This window comes from Tupaia chinensis, unplaced genomic scaffold, assembly GCF_000334495.1.
Source record: "Tupaia chinensis unplaced genomic scaffold, TupChi_1.0 Scaffold000610_1, whole genome shotgun sequence".
NCBI lineage: Eukaryota > Metazoa > Chordata > Mammalia > Scandentia > Tupaiidae > Tupaia > Tupaia belangeri.
In genome coordinates this window covers 1,865,938-1,887,021 of record NW_006160129.1, presented here as the reverse complement: position 1 = coordinate 1,887,021, position 21,084 = coordinate 1,865,938, and the positions used below count along the sequence as shown (strand labels likewise).

Genomic DNA, 21,084 nt, shown 5'->3' with positions numbered 1-21,084 from the left:
CCTCCCCCGGGCCCAGAGCCTCCCCTAGGGCCGCGCGCTCCCGCTCGGCGCTCACGCGCAGTCTCGGGCGGCCCCGCCCCCTCCGTCTCCTTTCTCCCCTCTCCCACCTCCCCTGCGCTCCTCTTGCTGGCACTGTCGCCCCTTTCATCGGGCCCCTGGCCGAGGCGCGGGACCGAGCGTGCGCGGTCAGCGGGGGAGGGTGCTGGTTAGGGCACTGGGGCAGTGCTCCCGGAGTGGGAGCATTCTGTTCTCGAGGCTGGGGTCAACCGGGCAGGGTGTATGAACTTTGCGGTGCCTTATACCTTTTAGTGTTCCTGTGTTTCCTGGGCTCCGGTTACCAGGGGGCAGGGCTGTCCCATAGAACAGTGCTCCTTGAATGCTAGGAAATCGACTGTCCTGATTCTCGTCTTTGGGCCTGAGCACCCGGGAAAGATGCCCAGCTACCTGAAAAAGACAAAAACTCGGCGTTTGCTAGCAGCTTTCACATAGTGTGAGGGTTCTGTTCTTGAAACTCCATCCCTGCATCCCTCTTGGAACTTTACGTGATTTTCCGCGAAACGCTGCGTTTCTGCTTCTCAATAGATGTTAGAAACACATGAAACAGTTCTTGCTTTGAAGAAATCTGAAGTGCCCTACCACAAGCTCATTGATCTTGCTCATTGTGGAAATGACACATATGTGTAACACTCGAGGAAAAAGGGGCAGGGAAAGGAGACACTCATTTTGGGCAGGATCAGACTCTTACAGTGTGGCAACTACATGGCCAGTACGAGTCAAAATGATCCCTTCAGCTTATATGTCTAAAAGTTAGGCTTATCACTGTGATACCCAAGTGGTCAACCTCACTTAGGTGCGATTTCCCATTCAATACTCTAGAAAGTGAATGTGTTTGTGTAGGATAGCTATTAAATACATTTTTTTGTTTTGTGATTTAGGTAGTGGTTCCAATCCTTTCCAGCATCTCGAGAAAAGTGCTGTCTTACAGGAGGTATGGCTTGGAAGTGTTCTGTGCATTTTGGTTTCTATTCTTTTTTAAAGAATGGTGGACAAATCTCCCATAGGATACAATGGTCAGGACATCCAAAATAAGAATTAAAAGAATGTAACGAAGTTGGAAGAATATAGAAAAAAGAAGAGAGTCTACTTGTTAGAAAATATCTAGAGCTTGTAGAAATGCGAAGACATGCAGGCTCTGGCATGTGTTGGGACTTTTAAATGAAATGTCAGAAGAGGTGCTTAGTGCAAAATCATTGAAAAATTATAGATATTAAGGTCATTATATTCATATGTAGATAAGTATGATTCTTACTGAACAGATAAAGCCCATTAAGTTGAAGAAGTTGAAGTACTTCTGTATTTAGCAAATATAGAATGGAAAACCAAGGCCAACCTAATAATTTTTCAATACCCAATAACTCGAGAACTGTAGACAACCAGCAGTGTTTGGATATTGTGATTAAAAATGGTTTTTATTTTATTAAAGTTGATTTGATACAATCTATGATATCAAAGGCAGAAAACATGCTAAATGTAACATGATGTTTTATGTTTTCCGAAGGCTCGTATATTCAATGAAACGCCCATTAATCCAAGAAGATGTTTGCACATTCTTACGAAGATTCTTTACTTACTGAACCAGGTAAATTGTTTTAACTTTCTTCATATTTATGTGTTGGAGTAAAAATATTTAACATGCTGTGAAGTACTATCTGGAAAGTATATTTATTTATTTTAGGTTTTTGCCATAGGGCACATGAGCTTGCCAGAAAGAGACCAAAAGAGAGAAAGTGAAAAATCAACCCCTTGGGGGGATGGGATGACCATGACACACTCCCTTCTCTTCCATTTCTCCTTTTAGGACTTTAGCCGTGAATGCATGTACTCATGACTGACATGATTTTCTTTTCTTTTTTTTTTTTAAGAGATTTTTGCTATAGGGCTCATGTGCTTGTTGGAGAGAGAGAGAGAGACAGAGATAGAAAGCAAGAAATCAACCCTTGGGGGGATGGCCCCACTGCAATTCCTTCTCCATTCTCCGCTCAGGATTTTGGGCATGCATGCACATATACTCAGCATGAGTTTGAAGCCGCTGGGTCCAGGACTCGAACCTTGGTTGGCCATGTGGGAGTCCAGTGATTTAACTATTACACCATCTGCTGGTGTGATTTTCAAGCTGTCGGATCTGGGAGTGGAATGGCTGTCAGCCATGTGGGAATCCAGTGCATTGACCACCATGCCACCTACTGGCCTTAGCACAATTATTTTTTCAAAATTCACTTAATTTCAAAATTAACAATTTTGGTAATGTATAAAATTTCTTGAGCACAAGGCCTGTGACATACACTTCTTTTTATTCATAATGTGCTAATTATGATGCAATTAGTTGTGGTAATTGAGTTAGTAAAGGTGAGCATTGTTAATAGAGCTGGACACAGAGTAAACATGCAGTAATAGTTTTCACTCAGCAAATATTTCTTACATATTTGCTGTGTCCTCTGCACTGGAGAAATATACAGACAAAATAAACAAAAATATTTGTACTTGGGACTCACAGATGGCTAGATGGCTTAGTGACTTAATGGTATGTTGCTGAACTCCCACATGGCCGACCACAGTTCAAGTCCTGCAGCCAGCGGCCTAAAACTCACACCAGGCGAGTGTGCGTGCATGCCCCAAATTCTGAGAGGAGCATGGAGGAGAAGGGATTGCAGCATGGCCATTCTCCCCAGGGCAGTGATTTCTTGCTTTCCTTCTCTCTGTCTCTCTGGAGAGCACATATACCCTATAGCAAAAATCTCTCAAAAAAAAAAAAAAAAAGGAGAGAAAGAAAGAAAGAAAAACAAAAACAATAATTTGTGCTCATGAATTCTGCTTCTTATTTTTTTTGGCTCACTATAAAAAATTCATGAAATGTCTATGGCTTTAGAAAATGTCATTTTATTTTGTAGATTTTATTTTGTGTATAAGTTGAATATTCCTGGTTCAAAAATCTGAAATAGGAAATACTCCAAAATCCCCAAATTTTTGAGGGCCTACATGCTGCTGTAAGTGTAGAATTCCTCACCTGACTTTATGTGAGTAGTTGCAGCCAAAACACTGTAATACTATATTGTAGTTTATAAAGTTACTCTTAGTGTTAGAAATAAGGTGTAAAGGAAACATGAATGAACTTTTCGACTTAAAAAAATTTTTTAAGAGATTTTTTTGCTGTGGGGCGCATGTGCTTGCTAGAGAGACAGGGAGACAGAAAGCATTAATCATCCCGCCAGGGGTTATGGCCATGCCACAGTCCCTTCTCCTCCATTCTCTTCTGGGATTTTGGGCACACATGCACATCTGCCTGGTATGAGTTTCAACCTACTGGATCTGGGACTCAAACCATGGTTGATCATATAGGAGTTCAGCACCATAACCACTATGTCACTACTTGGCCCCAAAACAAATGAATTTTGTGTTTAGGCTTGGGTTACACCCCCAGGATATCTCTTTATGTATATGCAACTATCCCAAAATCCAGAAAAAATCCCAAACCCAGAACACTTCTGGTTCCTAGTATTTCAGAACAGGGATATTTAACGTGTGTGTGTGTGTGTGTGTGTGTGTGTGTGTGTGTATGCATAGCTTATAGTTTTATATTTCTTATCCTGCTATATATCTCAGGTGGTTTAATATGATACAAAGACTATGACTTCTAATTTGAATTTAAAGAGACTATCTTAATATATTTTATTACTGAAGACCTCATCCAGAAATTTGATAAGGTTTTGTTATTTGCAAATGGAGACCCAGCAACAAGCATATGGTTTTAAGTAAAATGTATCTATTCATGAATAGCATAATCTCTCTATGGCAACATATTAGAAACACTTGAGACATAGCTTAATTTAACTTTTTATAGCACACATTATATTCAAGTTGTATATTGGCCAATACTTCTTTGATGGGGCAACATTTAAATTATCCTGATAAGGAATTATCAAGCACAGTATAAACACAGTTAACTACATAAACGGGTTTGGGAACATTCATTTTATCTTTTGTTTAGTTCTTGGTAGACTTTTATTGGAAAATACTTTTAAATTTCTACTGGAGTTCTGAATTTCAAGAAGAAAGTAGAGACCTAAGGTTTCATAATATAACTAAAAGATAAGAGTCTCTAAGTACTCAGTAAATATTTATGAAAGAAAGCAAAGGAAATCTCTTGCTGCTGAGGAAGTTGGATACTGTGATTTAAGTCATTGTAAACTTTTATACTTTGTCTTTCATCCTAAATGTGCAACATTTTTATCACAATTTATTCATATACTCTCGGGAAGTAGATGAAGACTAGTTTTGGTTTATGTGAAGTCAAAAGCTCTGAAAAGTAACTTAGCCTAACATGCAGGATTGCTTTTCGTGGAGAAATTAAATAGTGAAATGGTAATATTTCAAATCAGCTATGATTTGAAATGTTTTGAATTAGTCAAACAGGTTATCCTAACACCTTGCTCTTAAAAAATATGGTTCCCAGGCCAGCAGTGTTCGCATCACTGGGAGCTTGTTAGAACTGCATACTCTCGGTCTTCCCTGCAGGGCACTGAATGGAAATCTGGCAATGTCCCCAGATGATTTGTTATGCTCATTAAAGTCTGTGAAACTCTATTGGGAGGCTGAGTAAGGACTGGCAACTCTGGGAGACCCTGTCTAAACACACAGACACACACACCCACAGACGCACACACCCACAGACACACACACCCTAAGAAGTTTGTGAGGCTTTGATCCAAAACATGTTTTCAGGGACTTGAGCTCATATTTTGAGATCTACAGTAGTACCTTAAGCCTTTTTTTATTCCCCATGTAGCAAAGCTGGTTTCTGCTCTTTTGGTTGGCCCTCTTTTTATGTTTGCTGGAATTTCCAATAGTTCTTTATAGTTTATTTTACTCTTATGCTATGTCAGACATTATGCTGAATGTTGGATTATACATTTTTTGAGGTATAATCTCTGCTCATAGGCAGTGTAATAATAACATCTTATTCTGATTAGAAGTTCTACATGCTATCTTTTTCTACCTATTTGTAATTCACAGTTCTTCAAGGAAATTAAAAATTTCTATTGAAAGGTTAGACACCATTATGCCAGGACTTTGAAGTGTGGTGTGTGATAACTGAATTATTTTAAATAAGGAATAAATAAACGGCTATGTGCATTTATAAATCAAAAGCCAAGAACATCTCGAAGAGGCCAAATGTTTATTAAGAGATTATTTTTCTGAGTTCTAAAATATTTTTTCTGAATTAAAGGGAAGTCCTTTATATATAGATTTAAGTTTAAAAAATTGTTTTAAATTTTACTTAGGGTGAACACTTTGGAACTATGGAAGCTACAGAAGCCTTCTTTGCAATGACTCGATTGTTTCAGTCTAATGATGTAAGTTTTTTTTTTTGTTCTTTTGAGATGAGAAAGCTCCTTTCATTTGTTTTTCTGAGGGACCTTAGAGTGTTCCAAGTTATGGAGGGTTGCTAGCAATGTTTAAAAGTATTGTACTTAAAGTTGTTTATCTTCATAAAACTTAGAAATGCTCATTAAAATACATGTGGAAATGAAAGAATTAAAGTACACAGTATTATAGAAAGCTGTTTTTCCACAGATTTACTGTTAATACCCTGCTTCTTGCATGGCACTGTAAGGGTGGAACAGTGTAGAAGTCAGTGCATGTAGCTATCACCTTGGTCAGTTCCTGTCCCGTTTCTGGTGGGACTGAGGTGGCTGATGGTCAACAGGGCTGGCAGTTGAGAAGAACCGGATGTGGAGTGGGGAAGGGGACATGGAATGGGTAAGAAAGAATAACGAGGACCAACTACATCTGCCAGTACTTCTGCATGTCTCTCATTACCTTAAACTACGTTGACCTTCAGAGCATAATGACTGTTCCTTTTGTTCTGTCTCCTAAATTGTCACGTACTTCTCTTTTGCCTAGCTCTAACACAGAACCATATAGGGAAGAGGGTTTTGCAATATATATTTCCTAGCTGTCTGTTAATATAAACTGGCCAAATTTTGCAGTTCTTTTGGTATATATCACTTATCACAGGCACATTTTGTGCCCAACCATACAACTTCTTCTCTTAGGATTTGAGTCTGCTGATGTGTCTAGATAAGAGAGGCTTTAGGAGTAGATCTTTATAAAGTCCAGCAGTCCCCAATAAGGCAGCAGTCTCAGGGGAGGCCTTTATATACTCTTCAGGAAAATATATTCTCCTCAGACATGGGTTGAAGGAATGCATCTACTGGCAGAGGACACTTGATAGAATTAAGGGGGGAAGAGAAAGTGAGAAAGCAAGCCACCAGGTCTGGGATTCGAACTGCGGTTGGCTATGTGTGAGTCCAGTGCCTTAACCACCCTGCCATCTGCTGACCCCCATAAAGCTGTTCTTAATATTCCCTTATTTTTTTTGCTGTTTGCAGAATTTATGATGGCTCTTATTTCATTGTTATTGGAAAATTTTATCTTCTCTCTTATTCCTAGGAAGTTGGTCTAGAAATTTATAAACTGTATAGATTAGGTCATAGAATCAGCTTTTGTTTAATTGGTTTTCATTGATTTGTTTCCCCTGATAATTGCTTTTCTCTTCCCAACTAATTGTCCAAAAAAGTAGAGTGCTAAAAATATCAAGCCAGGATAACCGAAAACAGGAGGTGGGGGGAGCGCAGCAGATGGTGTAATGGATGCATCGCTGGAGTCCCATGTAGTCAATTGCAGTTCGCGTCCTGGACCCGGTGGCTTAAACTGACGCCGGGCGCGTGTGTGTGAGTGCTCAAGATCTCGAGAGGAGAATGGAAGAGAAGGGATTGCAGCATGGCCATCCCCCTGGGTGGCGGGGGGGGGTGTGATTTCTCGCTTTCTGTCTCTCTGTCTCTCTCTGATGAGTACATACACCCTACAAAAAAAATGAAAAACAAACAAACAAAAACAAGAGAGGAAAAGAAACATAGATCTAGCAAGGCAAACATAAGATGGTAGCTTTAGACCCAAATATGTGATTATCCAAACTAAATGTAAATGAAAACATTTACAAAAATAGACTACATACTGAGCCATAAAGCAAGACACAAGAAATTTCAAATGAATAGTTTGGTAATTCATCATATGTTTCGACGTTAAGCACACATTTCTGTCTTTTTTCCCAACCATTGAGGAATAAAGGGGCTGGACTTACCCTGGCACCATAAATACTGAAAAAAGTTAAAATTCATGACACAATAGTTTCTACACATTGGATCCCAGGTTTGTGATCCGAAGAAGAAGGAAAACAAACGAGGTGAGGATTGCACTAGTTCACAGCTCAGAAGCAGATTATGGACCTCGGTTCATCAAACCGCAAACTGAAAAAGAGCCCAGTTATCTTTCTGCATTGAGAAAACAAGAAGATTGGAGAAACTAAGAAAGCTTGTGGGGCAGAATACCATAGAGGAAGGCAAGAGAAAGAGAAGAGAGAAAAAGCATCAGAGAAACTTCCAGTGAACTGCTGAGGACTATATCTTAACTCTTTGGAGAAGAAATGATTTGTGCACATGTGAAAGGAAACTGCTTAAGGCTAAGGAAAGAGCCAGAAGAACATGAGGCTGAGAGTAGTTTATCTTTCCACCAGTGAAAGTGGAAATGCATGAGCCGTCTGGTATGGCTTTTCTAGGATATCACTTAGTAATGAGCATCTATTCACGTTAGATTTGAGCTTTAAGGAAGCCTAAAAAGTTAAAAAAAAAAAATTAGTTACATTAATCAGTGTTCATATAGATATCTAAGAGGGGATTTATCAGGTCAGTAGGCTCACTTGATTAAATGGCTGAGAAGTCCCACAACTGGCTGTCTTTGAGCTGGCCATCCTGGGATTTTGGTAGTGTGGTTCAGTCCAAGTACCAAGGCCTCAGAGGCTGGGAAGCTGATTATGTCCTCTTACGGTCTGAGGTTGGAAACCTGAGAATGGGAGAGAGTCACTAATTAAAATCCTGGAGTTTGAAGGCAGACATACCTTGAGTTCCAAGGCATTAGAAGTCTGTCTTTCTCCTTCTGGAATGAACCCATTGTCTTTGGTACTTGTTTTCTACTTGCCCTTTGTTGCTTGGGTCATGCCCACACATACTGAGCTTACATTTTCCATATGTAATCTACTCAAACTCTTGTTGCTCTCTTCTGGAAACATTCCCATGGACACATCAGAGTACTTCTTTATCAAGTTTTAAGTATTCTTTAGTCAAATACATGCTCTAACCATCACACCTCATGACAGAATAGAATTTAATACTATGTAAGAGAATATAACAAAATCCAGCACTTAACAAACCTTGCAATGTACAGATAGCGCCTAATAAAAAAATCTCATGTGTGCAAAGAAACAGGAAAACATTATATCCAGGAGAATGTGGATTTTTGGCTTCTCAAAATCTAATACTAATTTTTGTCTTTTCTGTGCAAATGGGAAATTGGAGAGCCTTAGGACACTTTTATTTCTTATATTTATTATTATATAAGGATTTATGCGTGTGTTTGTAGATATGCACACATTTACATACAAATATTTTATAAAATCATTTTTTGTTTTCTTTTGGTTCTTGCTCATTAAGATTTACTCATATCTTTTTCATTTTTGTTTTTACTTTTCATTCCTTGTTATGTTTTTGAGTTATTATTTGGAATAATTTTTCTTGAGCCTAAAGAATATATCTTTTAGAATCCCATTCTTTTTAGACTTTAGATACTACTTCCCATGTCAGTAAAATCCTGGGCTTGTACTTCCATAGCTCTATTTGTTTTCATTTCTAGCACCTCCTAATTTCCCTTTATTTTACCTTGACTACTTATTTAAACTTTTGCTCATGTTTTTATTTATCATTTCTATGTTTGTGTATGTAGTATGTTTTAGTGGTTCAGAGCACATCTCTGCCATTACTCTGTATTGTTAGTCTTTAGAATTTTCACCATTTTGATGGGTGTGAGGAGGTTTCTGATGTGATTTAATTTTTATTTCCTCTATGACTATTGTTGAGCCCCTAATTTCTGTGTTTTAGCTAAAATTTTTGTTATCTCTAGTTTTCTTCTGCTTTTCATGGTAGGTTTTTATTATGGGGGACTGGGAGGGTGGGATTTTCTTCAGCTCTGAACTTTTTTTTTTTTTTAAAGAGGTTTTTGCTATAGGGCACGTGCACTCGCCAGACAGAGAGAGAGACAGACAGACAGCGAGAAATCACCCCCCAGGGGGGATGGCCACGCCGCAATCCCTTCTCCTCCATTCTTCTCTCGGGGTCTTGGGCATGCACGCACACGTGCCTGGCGTGAGTTTAAGCCACTGGGTGTGGGACGCAAACCGCGATCAACTACATGGGAGTTCAGCGCCATAGCCATTACACTAACTGCTGGTCCCTTCAGCTCTGAACTTTGATCCTTGTTTTGTTTTCTTATAGTAGTCTTGTGATCTGCATCATGTGTCTGCTAAATACTGGCTTTCTCTTTTATTTTTTCCTGTGTAATCACCATAGAAATCTTCACTCCTTTCTCTTTCCTTGCTGGACTCAGTAATCTTCACCAGATTTTCTCGGGCTGGGTCTTAGTACAAGGGAACTTCAAAAAGTTCATGGAGAATTAAAATTAAAGTACAAGTTTATTTTGGTGAAAAAATTAAATCCATGCATAGTTTTTTCATAATGTGTGTTTTCCATAAGCTTTTAAGTACCCTTCATATTTGGGTTTTTCCATTAATAAGAAACTTAAGAGTTACTCAGTAAGGAATGAGGCTGAACAGATATTAAGACCTGTTATCTGACTACTGCCTGAAGTGTGTGGACTGAACCAGAGGTCCAGGTGAGTAGGCGAGGTGAGGCGAAATTTGTTATTATCAGCCTAGCATTGACTTTGGGTCCACGTATATCTAGAAATTTTTAATCATTGAAAATGGAAGTTGTTTATCTAGCTACAAATCATTTAGGGTTCAAGAAAAACACTGATACACACTGATTTGAGGAAAGTGTAGAGTCTGCACTTCTCATCATACATTATTTTTTAAGATTTGTTTTGTGTGTGTGCGTGTGCTAGAGAGCGTGTATGCCAGGCAGAGAGATGGAGAAAAGAAAGCATCCGCTCTGGGGAATGGTCATGCCGCAGTCCCTCCTCTATCTTTCCTTCCTTTTTGGGAGTTTGGGTATGTATATATGCACCTGGCTTATCTCTCAAGGATTCAAACTTTGCAGTTGGCCATGTAAGATCTGGCTGCTTACCTTACAGGTCACCAAAGGCAGCCCGAGAATTTAAAAAATATGTTTTCCAGGGCAAACCTTTATCACTCTGAAAAACCTATGTCTTTATCCTTAAACTGTCAGAGATTAAATTTGGATCTCTCTGTAAAAGGCCCATATAATTAATTAAAATTTTAAATTTTTACCTGGATGTTTTTCAATATATCACTTATGTTTAGCAAATAGTTGTATTCTTTTTTTTTTTTAATTTAAAATCCTTTTTTAAAAAAAAGATATATTTATTTATTTAATTCCACTTGTTATTATTATTTTTTCATTTGACCAGAGAGAGAGAAAGGGAAAGTGAGAAAGCAAGCCACCAGGTCTAGCACTCGAACTGTGGTGGGCCATGTGGGAATCCAGTGTCACAACCACCATGCCACCTGCTGGTCCCTCAAATAGTTGTAGTCTTAATATCTCCTCAGTCCAGATACTTTTTTTAAAAGATTTTTTTTTGGCAGACCTAGTTGCTATGGCACAAGTGGTAAAGTGTTGCTGTGTGCTCTCTTTCCCACTCCCTCTCTCACTTAAAAAAATATATTGAGTAGATAAGAATTGTTTAAAGAATAGCTTTCTAGGGAACCAGCAGTTAGCATAATGGCTATGTCGCTGGACTCCCACGTAGTCGACCGCGGTTCGCGTCCCGGACCCGGTGGCTTAAAACTCACGCCGGGCGCATGTGCGTGTGTGCCCAAGATCCTGAGAGGAGAATGGAGGAGAAGGGATTGCGGCGTGACCATCCCCCCTGGGGGGTGATTTCTCGCTTTCTGTCTCTATGTCTCTCTCTGTCTGTCTGGCGAGCACACGCGCCCTATAGTGAAAAAAAAAACAAACCCCTCAAAAAAAAAAAAAAAAAGAATAGCTTTCTAAGTATATCTACTTGGGTTGTCAACTAGTTTATAAAAACATTTCTTTAAAATAACATGTTGCATTTTATAAATAATTTTTCAGCAAACATTGAGGAGAATGTGCTACCTTACTATCAAAGAAATGGCTACCATCTCTGAGGATGTGATAATCGTCACAAGCAGGTATGCGAATGCTCAAAATTTAGGATGAGATACTTATTTATTTAGTGGAATATATTCTGTTCTCTTTCTACTGGTTTTACTTTTTTAATTATAAGAAAGCCAGTAGAAAATTAATATAATAGCAAAAGTACTCATTAATGAAATACAGGGTCATCATGTGAAAACCATCCTTATTTGAAAAAACAAAGATGTCACAAAGGACAATTTTGATAGATTTCATTATATTAGCAATGATCATAACACTATGTAAATACAACTGAAAATTTAAAAATACCACAGAACATTTCGAACAATGCATTCAAAGGTTAGCTAGCATTTTTAATAAGTAAAGAACTCTTAAAAAAATAGAGATAACTTAGGGACCAGCAGATGGCGTAATGGCTACGTTGCTGGACTCCCATGTGGTCCATCGCGATTCGAGTCCTGGACCTGGTGGCATAACTCATGCTGGACGCGTGTGTGTGCGTGCCCAAGATCCTGAGAGGAGAATAGTAAAGGGATTGTGGCGTGGCCATCCCCACCTCGGGGCTGATTTTTTGCTTTCTGTCTTTTTGTCTCTTTGTCTTTCTGGTGAGTGCACATGCCGTATAGCAAAAACCTCTCCAAAAAACAATAGTCATAATTCATAAAATAACCAATATAAAGATCTAAAATATCTTTAGATAGTCATTTTTGTTAGTAACCAGGAAATGGAAATTAAAATTTCAAGAACAAATCACAATGTTTTTATTTATCAAATTGGCAGAAATGCAGAGGTAGGAAGCACTCAGTACCAATAAAGGAAATATTTTTGTACATCAGAAGTAGAGCAATAAATTGATACAGTTTTTCTGGAAAGCAGTTTAGGTACATTTTTTGTTTGTTTGTTTTTTGAGAGGTTTTTACTATAGGGTGTGTGTGCTTGCCAGAGAGACAGAGAGAGACAGAGAGATAGAAAGCGAGAAATCACCTCCCGGGGGGATGACCATGCCACAATCCCTTCTCTTCCATTTTCCTGTCAGAATCTTGGGCATGCACGCACACACTCTGGCATGAGTTTAAGCCACCGGGTCTGGGAATTGAATTACGGTCAACTACATGGGAATCCAGCAACATAGCCATTACATCAACTGCTGGTCCCTAGGTACATATTTTAAATGAAAGGATTTTGTCCCTTGATACAGTAATACCATACTTATGTAACCAACCAAAGAAAATAATTAGACAAAGCACAAGACAGATATAGTGATGCTTGTTTTAACATTGCTTACTTAACTCTAGCAAGAAGGATAAAACAACCTATGTCAACTATTATTAAAATTATTTAATTGACTATGTTATAAACACATTATGAAATATTTTAAGTTTTTAAAAATATTTTGAATGATCTTAATTTAATGATATGAAAAAGTCCTCATTAAATTGTCAAATGGAAGTTTGTTATAATCTATATTTCATGTAATCTCACAGAATGGCAGTACCCTGATACATTATCAGTAGATTATCTCTGTGTGTTTGGAATTGTGGCTGGTATTTATGTTATTTAAACTTCTGTTAATATCTAAATGGTAGGAAGTTTTTTTTTTTTTTTTTTTTGGAGAGATTTTCACTGTAGGGCACGTGCGCTCGCCAGACAGAGAGAGACATAGAGACAGAAAGCGAGAAATCACCCCCCAGGGGGGATGGTCACGCCGCAATCCCTTCTCCTCCATTCTCCTCTCGGGATCTTGGGCACGCACGCACACGCGTCCGGCGTGAGTTTTAAGCCACCAGGTCCGGGACATGAACCGCAGTCGACTACGTGGGAGTCCAGCGACATAGCCATTACACTAACTGCTGGTTCCCAATGGTAGGAAGTGTTTTTTATGCTTCTAAAATACATTGAAAATGTTATCTAGAAAATGCTTTCTTAATTATAACTCACCTAAATGAATCTGGGTTGTGTGTATAACACAATACATTTTTAGAAGGGAGCGCTGAGATTTAAAAAGTTGTATTGAACATAGTTAACATAGTTTCAATTAGAAAGTTTCAGCTGAGGGACCAGTGGATGGTGTAATTACTGTGTCACTGGACTCCCATGTAGTCAACCACAGTTTAAGTCCCGGACCCAGTGGCTTAAACTCACATGTGCATGGAAGCCCAAGGTCCCGAGAGGAGAATGGGAGGAGAAGGGATCAGTGCGGCCATCCCCCCAGGGGGAGTGATTCCTTGCTTTCTGTCTCTCTGTCTCAGGCTTTCTGTCGAGAGCACACATCCTATAGCAAAAACCTCTCCCCAGAAAAATAAAAGAAAGAAAGAAAGTTTCAGCTGAAAATCACAGGAAAGTAAATGTAAACAATGGCTTAAACAAGATGGGAATGCATCTTTCCTCATATAATCTTAAGTCTAGAGGCATAGCATAGCTGGTGTTCAGAAATTTATCAATGTCAAGGCTAGTGTCTCAAATTCTCTTGTACATACTCCATTATTGCAAAATAGACGCCCGAATTATTGGCAGCGTACCGCATTCAAGATAGGAGGGGTGCTGGGAAGGGAGCCAGGGAGTGCCAGCACCATCTGCCTCTTTTATCAGGAGATAGATTTTCTCTAAGCAATTTTTGGATTTCATTTGGCACAACTGTGTTATATGACCATCCTTAGGATGCCAGGAAAGTGAATATTTAATTTTTATAAACCAAGTATTAGGGCTAGGCCAGGGAAGAGGGTTTGAAAAGCACAGAATTAGTCATCTAATCGTATTTGCCACATATAGAAACAGAAAAACTTTAGTTAGACTGCTAGATTCAGTTAATACTTGAAAAAAAGTAAACATTAGTCAACTGTTGATTGAGAGTTTTATTTTATTTTAGTTTTTTTTAGCAGTTAATGCTTCCCTCTGAGCCTCGTTATGACACCTCATATTACGGTTTGCTTCTAACTAGTTTTAGGTGATTAGCAGATGTGGTAGGCAGAGTAATAGCCCCCTCAATGTCCCAACTTTTAGGAACTGTGAACATGTTACATTACATGGCAAAGGTGAATTAAGTTGCTAAACAGCAGACAGGGAGTTATTTTTGAGTATCTTAAATTATCCTGCTGGCCATTTTTTGTGAGAGAGAATTTTGCGCTCGCTAGACAGAGACAGAGAGAAAATACATTGAAAATGTTATCTAGAAAATGCTTTCTTAATTATAACTCACCTAAATGAATCTGGGTTGTGTGTATAACACAATACATTTTTAGAAGGGAGCGCTGAGATTTAAAAAGTTGTATTGAACATAGTTAACATAGTTTCAATTAGAAAGTTTCAGCTGAGGGACCAGTGGATGGTGTAATTACTGTGTCACTGGACTCCCATGTAGTCAACCACAGTTTAAGTCCCGGACCCAGTGGCTTAAACTCACATGTGCATGGAAGCCCAAGGTCCCGAGAGGAGAATGGGAGGAGAAGGGATCAGTGCGGCCATCCCCCCAGGGGGAGTGATTCCTTGCTTTCTGTCTCTCTGTCTCAGGCTTTCTGTCGAGAGCACACATCCTATAGCAAAAACCTCTCCCCAGAAAAATAAAAGAAAGAAAGAAAGTTTCAGCTGAAAATCACAGGAAAGTAAATGTAAACAATGGCTTAAACAAGATGGGAATGCATCTTTCCTCATATAATCTTAAGTCTAGAGGCATAGCATAGCTGGTGTTCAGAAATTTATCAATGTCAAGGCTAGTGTCTCAAATTCTCTTGTACATACTCCATTATTGCAAAATAGACGCCCGAATTATTGGCAGCGTACCGCATTCAAGATAGGAGGGGTGCTGGGAAGGGAGCCAGGGAGTGCCAGCACCATCTGCCTCTTTTATCAGGAGATAGATTTTCTCTAAGCAATTTTTGGATTTCATTTGGCACAACTGTGTTATATGACCATCCTTAGGATGCCAGGAAAGTGAATATTTAATTTTTATAAACCAAGTATTAGGGCTAGGCCAGGGAAGAGGGTTTGAAAAGCACAGAATTAGTCATCTAATCGTATTTGCCACATATAGAAACAGAAAAACTTTAGTTAGACTGCTAGATTCAGTTAATACTTGAAAAAAAGTAAACATTAGTCAACTGTTGATTGAGAGTTTTATTTTATTTTAGTTTTTTTTAGCAGTTAATGCTTCCCTCTGAGCCTCGTTATGACACCTCATATTACGGTTTGCTTCTAACTAGTTTTAGGTGATTAGCAGATGTGGTAGGCAGAGTAATAGCCCCCTCAATGTCCCAACTTTTAGGAACTGTGAACATGTTACATTACATGGCAAAGGTGAATTAAGTTGCTAAACAGCAGACAGGGAGTTATTTTTGAGTATCTTAAATTATCCTGCTGGCCATTTTTTGTGAGAGAGAATTTTGCGCTCGCTAGACAGAGACAGAGAGAGAGAAAATGAGAAATCACCCCTCCCTCCCACATGATGACCATGCTGTAATCCCTTCTCCGCCATGCTCTTGAGATTTTGGGCTTGAGCGTACACACCCCAGTGTGAGTTTCAAGCTGCTGGGTCTGGGACTAACTGAGGTTGGCCATGTGGGAATCTAGCACCTTAACCACTACACCATCTCCTGGCCCCTGTGCTGAGGGGCAGAAAGGAGGATCAGTAAAAAGAAGTAATGATGGAAGCAGGATCAGAGAGATACAGTATTTCTGGATTTAAAGATGGCATAAGGTGCCATGAGTCAAAGAATGCGTGTGACCTCTAAAAGCTGAAAAAAGGAGAGGCATTGAATTCATCTTTATAGCCTCCAGAAAGGAATGCAATCCTGCTGATATCTTACTTTAAGCCCAGTGAGCCCTGCATTGGACTTCTGCCTTACATAACTTTAAGATGAAAGAAATGGATGTTTTCCAAACCTCTAGATTTATGATAGGTCAACACAGCAGCAATAGAAATTGAGTATAGATTTTGGTATTTAAAAGTGTGGTGCTGCTGTAACAAATAGCTTAAAATGTGGAAGTAGCTTTGGAGTTAGGTAGTGAGCTTATGCTCATGATGTACTCGAAGAGAGCTAAGAGAGGAGGTAGTGAAAGGAAGCTGTCAAAGCCCCAATGTTCTACAGGCAGCATGCACTTGAAACTACTCACCTGTAAACACGTGTTCACTACCGTTTATGAAAAACGAAGGATGACTCTGAGGACATCGGCATGAACCTATAGGGTGGAACTGAGAACTAAGCAGAATTCTTCCCAGACAGAAACCTATTTTGGTTGTTTGGCTGGATTTCAGTATTGCTTGGGACCAGCGACTTTTCCCCTCCATTTACTGTCTTTTTGAATAGGAGTATCTATCACTGTTATCCTCTGTCAGTTCTTCCCTTGCAAACTGGGAGCAGGGGGCTTGTTTTCTAGTTTCATGGGTCCACTGATACAGAGGAATTTTGCCTCGGGATGGAGTACACCAAAAGTCTTATCTTTGCCAGATTAGATTATTTTCACAGATTCATAGGTAGGAATTTTGCTCCAGGATGGAGTGCATCAAATTAGATGATTTTGAGAATAAGATTGGAATTTTTGAGTTGCTGAGATTTAGATGAGATTTTAGGTTTTGAATTGATGCTATAGTGTGTTGAGATTTTTGGTTATGTTGGAATGAGATGAAAGTATTTTGTATGTGAAATGGATACAAGCTTGATGATATAGTAATTTTACCCATACATTGGACTTCGAATCTACAGAATTGTGAGTTAATAAACTTGGAACTAGCCCAGCAGTTAAGTGCAGTGCATAGAGAGCATGATGCGAGATGGCCAACTGTGGTTAAAATTCCAGCCCTGGTGGCTTGAAAAACATGTAGTATGTGCCCAAAATCCTGAAGAGATGGAGATATGGAGGAACAAGGATTGTGCTATGACCATGCCCCATTGGAGGTGCGCTCTCTCTGGCTTCTCAGGTAGCTAGCATTATAGGTGTGCACCATCACACCCATCCTGTTTAAATTGGCCCAGGGACTGAACCCAGGCCTCTCATGTGACCCCAGCCTCATGCAACAACACCCTACTGCTTGTGCCACAGCGGCTGGGCCTGTCTCCCCCTAAAAAAATAAAAAGTAGCATATTCACGCAGTGGACTACTACTCAGCAATAAAAAGTAATGTATCGCTGATCCCAGCAACAACATGTGTGAACTTCTAAAACATTATGTGATACAAAAGAAAACCGGGCCAGCCATGTAGTGCAGTGTAGTGCAGCCATGTAGAGCTGGTCCCACACGGCCACTCTCAGGTCCCCGCCTCAGGCTTGAAAATACACTGGGCATTTACCCCAAATCCAGATGGGTCGAAAAAATGTGGGAAAAAGGATTGTAGTATGATCACACTCCACTTAGGGGTACTTTCTTTTTTCTCTTTTTCTTTTTCTCTTGTCTCTCTGGCAAGCACATGAGCCTTCTGGCAGTAAAAAAAATATAAAAAAATAAAATAAAATAAAAAACATGCAAGAATACAAGCTGGATGATTTTATTTACACAAACTCCAAGAACAACCCAAACTCATTTCTGGTGATAGAAGCCAAAGTCTGGTGAGTTGGAAGTAAATGACTGGAAATGGGCTTGAGGGAACTTTCCGAGGTGATGGAAACATTCAATATTGTATTTTGGAGGAGGTTCCACAGGTGATCGTAATTGTCAAAAATGGACAAACACATAGGTTCATTTTTATTGTACAGCTAGATAGACCTTGTTCTGTGGTGCTTCACTTGGTGGTGCTTTGCAGATGCTGTGTTTTTCTACAAATTGGAGGTCTGTGGCAACCCTGCATCAAGCAAAGCTATTGGCACTATTTTCCCAATAGCATCTGTTCACTTCATGCCTCAGTTGCATGTTTTGGTAATTCTTGCAATATGTCTAATGTTTTTATTAATATATCTGTTATGACAATCTGTGATCAGTGATCTTAAATGTTACTGTCATAGTTGTTCTGGGGTACCACGAACTATGCCCATAGAAGATGGTAAGCTTGATTGATAAATGTTGTGTGTGTTCTGACTGCTGCACTGACCAGTCATTCCCTTGTCTGTCTCCTCCTCCTTGGGTCTTCCTATTTCCTGAGACACAATATTTAAATTAGGTCAATGAATAACCCTGCAGTGGCTACTAAGTATTCAAGTGAAAGAGTCACAAAACTCCCTTTAAATCAAAAGCTAGAAGTCATTAAGGCTTGTAAGAAAGACACGTCAAAAGTCAAAACAGGCTAGAAATGAAGCCTCTTACACAAACAGGTAAATTTTTAATGTGAACAAAATGTTCTTGAATGAAATTAAAAGTGCTACTCCAGTGAACACACAAATGATAAGAAAACAAAACAATCTTATTGTTGATAGGGACAAAGTTTTAGTGATCTGGATAGACAATCAAACCAACCACAGCATGCCCTTAAGCCAAAACCTAATCCACAGCAAGGCCCTGACTCTTCAATTCTTTGAAAGCTGAGAGGAGTGAGGAAGCCGCAGAAGAAAAGTTTGAAGTGGCCCAGCTCTGAGAGCATAGGTAGTAGGGCTCTGCTGTGTGAGACTGGAGGCACATGAAAGGCCTGGGTTTGGTTCCTGGGTCAACCTGAACATGCTGGATGTGCCCATGCAACCTGTGAACCTGGCTGATTGGGAGGCTGGTGGGGAGGATTGTGACATGCTGAGACCTTGTTAGGGGCATCTGTGTGTGTGTGTGTGTTTGTGTCTTGAGGAAAGAAAGAAATTTCCAAACTAACACAGATGTTAGAAGCTAGCAAAGGTTGGTTCATAAAATTAAGAATTCATCTCCATAACATAAAGGTGCAAGGTGAAGCGACAAGTACTGATACATAAGCTGCAGCAGGTTTTCCATACGTTCCAGCTTAGGAAATTGATAAAAGTGGTTAGAGTAAAAAAAAACAAATGTTCAGTGTAGATAAAAAATCCTGCTACTGGAAGAAGATGCTGTCTAAGACTTTCATAGCTAGAGAAGAGAAGTCAATATTTGGCTTCAAAGGATAGGCTGACTCTCGTTACGGGCTAAAGTAGCTGGTGACTAAGTTGAAGCCAGTGTTCATTTATCATTCTGAAAATCCCAGGGCCCTTAGAATGATGCTGCATTTACTCTGCCTGTGCTTTATAAATGGAACAACAAAGCCTGGATGACAGCACATCTATCTAGAGTTTAGTTTACTGAATACCTTAAGCCCACTGTTGAGACCTGCTACTCAGAAAAAAATCATTTGTTTCAAGCTATTACTGTCTATTGACAATGGACCTGATCACTCAAGAGCTCTGTTGGAGATGTACAAGGCAATTAGTGTTGTTTTCTTACCCAGTAGCACATCATCCATTCTGTAGTTCATGGACCAAGGAGTAATTTTAATTTTCAGGTTTTACTATTTAGAAAATATATTTTATAAGTCTACAACTGCCATAGATAGTGATTCCTCTGTTGATCTGGGCAAAATAAGTTAAAAGTCTTCTGAAAAAGATTCACCATATTGAGAACATTTATGATTCATGGGAGGAGGTCAGAATACCAGTATGTATGTACGTATGTATTTATTTTTTGAGTGGTTTTTGAGGGTGTGCGTGCTTGCCTGGGGGTGGGGGGGCAGAGAGAGACAGATGCAGTGAGAGGGAAAGTGAGAAATCACTCTCCAGGGTGGATGGCCATGTCATAATCCCTTTTCCTCAGTTCTCTTCCTGGGATCTTGGGCATGCACACCAATGCGCCTGGTGTGATTTTCATGCCACTTGGTCTGGGACTGGAGCCATGGTTGGCCACGTGGGAGTCCAGTGACATAAGTGCTACACCATCTGCCAGCCCCAGAATACCAATATTAATAGGAGTTTGGAACAGGTTGATTCCAATCCTCATGGATGACTTTTGAGGGGCCAATGTAAGTGGAGGAAGTAACTGCAGATGTAATTGAAATAGCAAATAAAATTAGAAGTGGAGCCTGAAAACATGACTAAATTACTTGCTACAGTCTCATGAAACTTCAGTAGATGAAGAGCTGCTTCTTATGGATGAGCAAAGAAAGTGGTTTCTTGAGATGGGATCTATTACTGGTAAAAATGCTGTGAGCGTTGCTAAATGACAAAAGATTTAGAATATTACATAAACTTAGTTGATAATGCAGTGGCAGGGTTTGAGGGAATTGACCTCATTTTTGGGAGAAGTTCGGCTGTGAGTAAAATGCTATAAAATAGCATCACGTGTTACAGAGAAGTCTTTTGTGAACACAAAAGTCAATTGATGTGGCAGATGTTATTGTCTTTTTTAAAAAACTGCCACAGCCAGCCCAGCCTTTAGTATACATGGCTCTGATCAGTTGGCACCATTGACATTGAGGCAAGTACCCCCACCAGTCTTCAGCCGAAGACTGAAATGATTGTCAGTGTTTTTTTTTAACTATAAAGTATTGTGTAATCAAAGTATGTACATTTTTTTGGACACAGAGCTATTACACACTTAATAGACTACAGTATGTAAGGTAAATATAACACATGGACTTGGAACAAAGAAATTGACAGGACTGTTGCAGTATTCCCTTTATTGCAGTGTCCTGACACTGAACTCCCAAATCACCAAGGTGTGCTTGTGTAAAACTACAGCTCAGTTAAAAAAATACAAGAAGCGATTTAGTTGGTGGTTTAAGGTGGTATTAGGTATATTGGCAATCCGGTCAAACTGTTTTTCACATTACTAGAAGGCAACTTCCCCCCTTTGTTTTTCCTTTTTTCAAAGAGGTTTTCATTGTAGGGTGTATGCACTCACCAGAGAGAGAAAAAGAGAACATGAGAAACCACCCCCCGCCACCGCCCCCGCGAGGGGCGGGGGGCGC

The 21,084-nt window shown here is 39.5% G+C and overlaps 1 protein-coding gene across 2 annotated transcripts in view; it reads left to right on the top strand.

Annotated features, from left to right (window-relative positions):
* Positions 1-21,084, top strand: part of COPG2 (coat protein complex I subunit gamma 2) — a 159,026-nt gene that overhangs the window by 305 nt on the left and 137,637 nt on the right. The window contains exons 2-5 of one of the 2 annotated variants that reach the window (XM_006158835.3): positions 936-988; positions 1,559-1,639; positions 5,340-5,411; positions 11,223-11,302. In XM_006158835.3, the coding sequence (XP_006158897.1) occupies positions 936-988; positions 1,559-1,639; positions 5,340-5,411; positions 11,223-11,302 (286 nt within the window). Of the gene's footprint in view, positions 1-935; positions 989-1,558; positions 1,640-5,339; positions 5,412-11,222; positions 11,303-21,084 lie in introns of those variants that run through there. The other variant, XM_027775874.1, reaches the window with a different exon arrangement.